This window comes from Eurypyga helias, unplaced genomic scaffold (assembly GCF_000690775.1).
Source record: "Eurypyga helias isolate BGI_N326 unplaced genomic scaffold, ASM69077v1 scaffold40273, whole genome shotgun sequence".
NCBI classification, from domain to species: domain Eukaryota; kingdom Metazoa; phylum Chordata; class Aves; order Eurypygiformes; family Eurypygidae; genus Eurypyga; species Eurypyga helias.
Window position 1 is genome coordinate 1 of NW_010242539.1, and position 3,554 is coordinate 3,554.

Consider the following 3,554-nt stretch of genomic DNA (forward strand, 5'->3'; position numbering starts at 1 on the left):
GGGGAGCTGTTATTTGGGGAATAAGCTCTCCAAAGAAGGGGAATATTTTAGCTCGGTGTTAAGCAAAAAAATAGCCTTAAGGATAACAAAAATCCTAGCAGAAATCAAAAACCCCAACCCCGCTGTTGTCCGTGTTATTCAGACATGACTGGACCAGACGGTAAGAGAGCGAGGACAGCGTACACTCGCTACCAGACCCTGGAGTTGGAAAAGGAATTCCACTTCAATAGATATCTCACCCGCAGGAGGAGAATAGAGATCGCTCACGCTCTCTGCCTCTCCGAGCGCCAGATCAAAATCTGGTTCCAGAACAGGAGGATGAAATGGAAGAAGGATAATAAACTGAAAAGCATGAGCTTAGCCTCGGCGGGCAGCGCCTTTCAGCCATAAATTCTAGAGGAGGAATAACGAGGAAAGAAGAGGAGACGAGAGAGAAATACGTAAATAAATAAATAAAGCGCCGCAGATCTTAGTTTCGGAGTACTGTACAGCGAGGCACCTTCTTTTCGGCATGTTGTTGATATTCTAAAACAACGCATATGGTACCGTTATCCCAGGACTGAGTTCATGTCGTGTTCTGTTTTGGGGTTTTTTAATTTTTTTTTTTAATTAAATTTTATTTCCAGATGCTCCTCATGCTCTTGTTGTTCTTCTAAATGTACGTGTCCGTGCTCTCTTGATGCTTTCTGGAAAGCTAGCATGTTTTATGTGAGCCCTTTAAATGTTATAACTTATTTATAAATCGAGAACAGATACGATTGTTTGTTTATTTGGGGTTTGGTTTTTTTTTCCCCTTTCCTGAGTTTACTGCTTTTGGGTGAGTTCTTCTCTGCCTAAGCTAAAATCGGGGGTTCCTGCACTACAGTAGCAGAAAAAAAAAAAAATTAAAAAACCAAACAAAAATGTGAAAAAAAAGGAAAATAATTAAAAAAAAAATAAAAGCTCTTGTATCTTTCTGTCTTAAAATTGTCCAGTCTGTGTTTTAGTTCAAACTTCAGGCCAGGATTTCTAGTCCCAGGCTAATTCCAAGACGTACTCTTTAGACGTGGGTAAACTTCACTATTAAAAAAAAAAAATGTATAAAATCGGACCAACAATAGAGTGCTCTAATGTTTGTAAATACTAGAAATATTTCCGATGTGACTAATAGACGGTTTGTAGTGGGCAGAGTGAATGCAATGTTATGTGTAAAAATGGCATCTGTCATGTCTAGCTGCCTGTTAGTACTTTGCCAATAAGCTTTTTGTATTTGTTTGTAGCTTTACTTGAAGTCAAATAAACGTTTCTCCTACTCACAAAGGCTCCCAGTTGCACTTTGTACACAACCTCTGAGACTTGCAGCACATGCTAAAGCCGGAGAGATGCCTGGCATGGGGCTGAGCCTGTGCTGGGAGCTCTCAGCAGAGCTGCAGCCTCTCCTGGGCAGCTCCTTGGGAGCTCAAAACCACCAAATATTCACATCAAATACCCTCCTGGCACCGCACGGGAATAAACCGCAACCCTCCACACTGCCCAAGACACCGTCTCCCCCAGAACAACACAGACCCTCCCATCCCAGCGTATCAGACAAACTGGTTTCAAGTACTTCAAGTCGCGATAACACGGTACAAAGTCTCCCCCGGCAGATTTACGTGCATTTCAGGAATTGTCAAATACAGATCTACACACGCACATTTGCAAAGCGAGAGGTATTTACATCCGCATAAATGTCCACGTAAAACCGTGTTCTATAGGATTACAGGTCCGTGTGTTTGTATAGATACATTTATTATATAAATATATATAAAACAGGTCTATATGAAATACATTTCCGTGCTAAGCTGCGCTCTCTCTGCTACCTCTCGCCCTCGGTTTATCGTGCTTTTCTGCTTTCACCTCCTGGTCCCTGGCTCAACATGTAAATAACAGCTCACAGCTCTGTAACTACTGACACTACAACGAGTCGTTTTGGCTGCAGATAATTTAACATCATCAAAGATGGCAAATGTTGCCATTTCGCTACCTAGGGAATCGAACAAGGCACGAGATACTCCGGCTTAAAAGTCGCTCGATTTGGCAAAACGCCACTGACATCTCTACAATTACAGCTTAGGCTTTTTGTTCGTAGCAAGTAAAGTTGGAGCTTAAAACTTACCAAACTTAATCTCCCACTGTTTAGGTACTTCTTAAGTGATTTTGAGAGGGATGTGAAGTGGACTGTCAGATCCCAAACCATTTGCTCGCCTTCCCTTGATATTTTTTTCTTTTTCCTTTTTTTTTTTTTTTTTTACCAATAGCAAACTATACCAAAAGTGGGTATGACATTTAGATGTCAAATGGATAGGGTTTTATCTAGAAGTTAGATCGTAAAAATCGCCCAGACCTCAGACAGATACCCCTCACTGGCTCTCAAAAGTCACGTGAGGTCCATAAAGTTAGTTTTATGGTTTTGGGGAGTTGACAATGTACAATATATTTCACATTCTCCAGAATGTTAAGTGACACTTTAACTGCTTGGTTTGGCTTGTAAGGGGCAGCAATGGGTGAGCACTTTTCCAGATGAGATAAACGTTGCAATTGCAGGGAACATGTTTTGCGGGTCCAGTTTTCAGTCCAGGGAGCCAATAGACTGGAGTCCTGAAAGTAAGTTCTTCTGAAATATTATCTGCTTAAACTATTTTAAAGGGTTGATATGGCTAAAGGCTGAGCGGGGAGGAAAGAGGGTCTGTCTCTCTTTCAGAGCTTTATTTCTCACTTTTAGAAGGTCCTAATTCTTAGCCTCCCGAGAGCTGGAATTGCATTACATTTCCATCACAGCTTCGAGGCCCGCAAGTAAACTTTGTGGAAGCGGGAGGAATAGGAAATCTGTAAAGATTCATGATCATCGCAAGGCAAACTCCATCCTGTCTTTGCCGGGAGCCATGCGTACTCCAGACAAAGTTTGGGTTTGTCCTTCGCCGTGTGAAAAGGCTCTTGCTGGTTTAGTGGAGGTGGTTCGGTGTGGTTTCTGCTGCTCGCAAATAGCCACGGAGCTGGCCCTCGCCTTTGCATTTCAATTAGTTATATTCTGTCTGTGCTCTTCAGGTTGTTAACACCTTTTGGTTTTAATATTTTCACCTGCTTGTCAAAGAGATGTGTGCCTTTTTTTTTTTTTTTTTCCCCCCTTTCGGCCTGTGTAGAGACCGTTGTTTTTTTTTGTGTTTTTTTTTCCCCAGGGCTTTTTTTTTTTTTTTTTTTTTTTTTTTTCTCATTGGTTTCAGTTTTTTTCCAATAATACGAACGAGTGTCCTCCTATTTCCGTAGTTCGTTTCTGCCATATGGAGACACTGAATGACCGCTGTTATGCCTCCAGCCTGCCTTGAAGTGCTACAGAAAAATAATCAGAGAGGCTGCAGTTTGCATACGGACCCTCCGAACCTTATGGAACCCACCTATATCCCACAGATTTCCTTCTCTCCCTCTGAGGGTGACCATCGTTCTGGAAAAGGCAGGCAGCAGCCTTTTTCTTTGGGAAAATAAACAAGTTAGCGGGGAAGGGCAGGAGAGCAGAGCCTGCCATGGCTCGGGGGCTCGGG

The 3,554-nt window shown here is 42.3% G+C and overlaps 1 protein-coding gene across 1 annotated transcript; it reads left to right on the forward strand.

Annotated features, from left to right (window-relative positions):
• The first annotated feature begins 140 nt into the window (after window positions 1-140).
• On the forward strand, window positions 141-933 carry VAX2 (ventral anterior homeobox 2). The gene has a single exon (XM_010149116.1). It carries the CDS (start codon window positions 145-147, stop codon window positions 388-390), a length of 246 nt encoding a protein of 81 aa, XP_010147418.1. The 5' UTR covers window positions 141-144; the 3' UTR covers window positions 391-933.
• The last annotated feature ends 2,621 nt before the right edge of the window (window positions 934-3,554 follow it).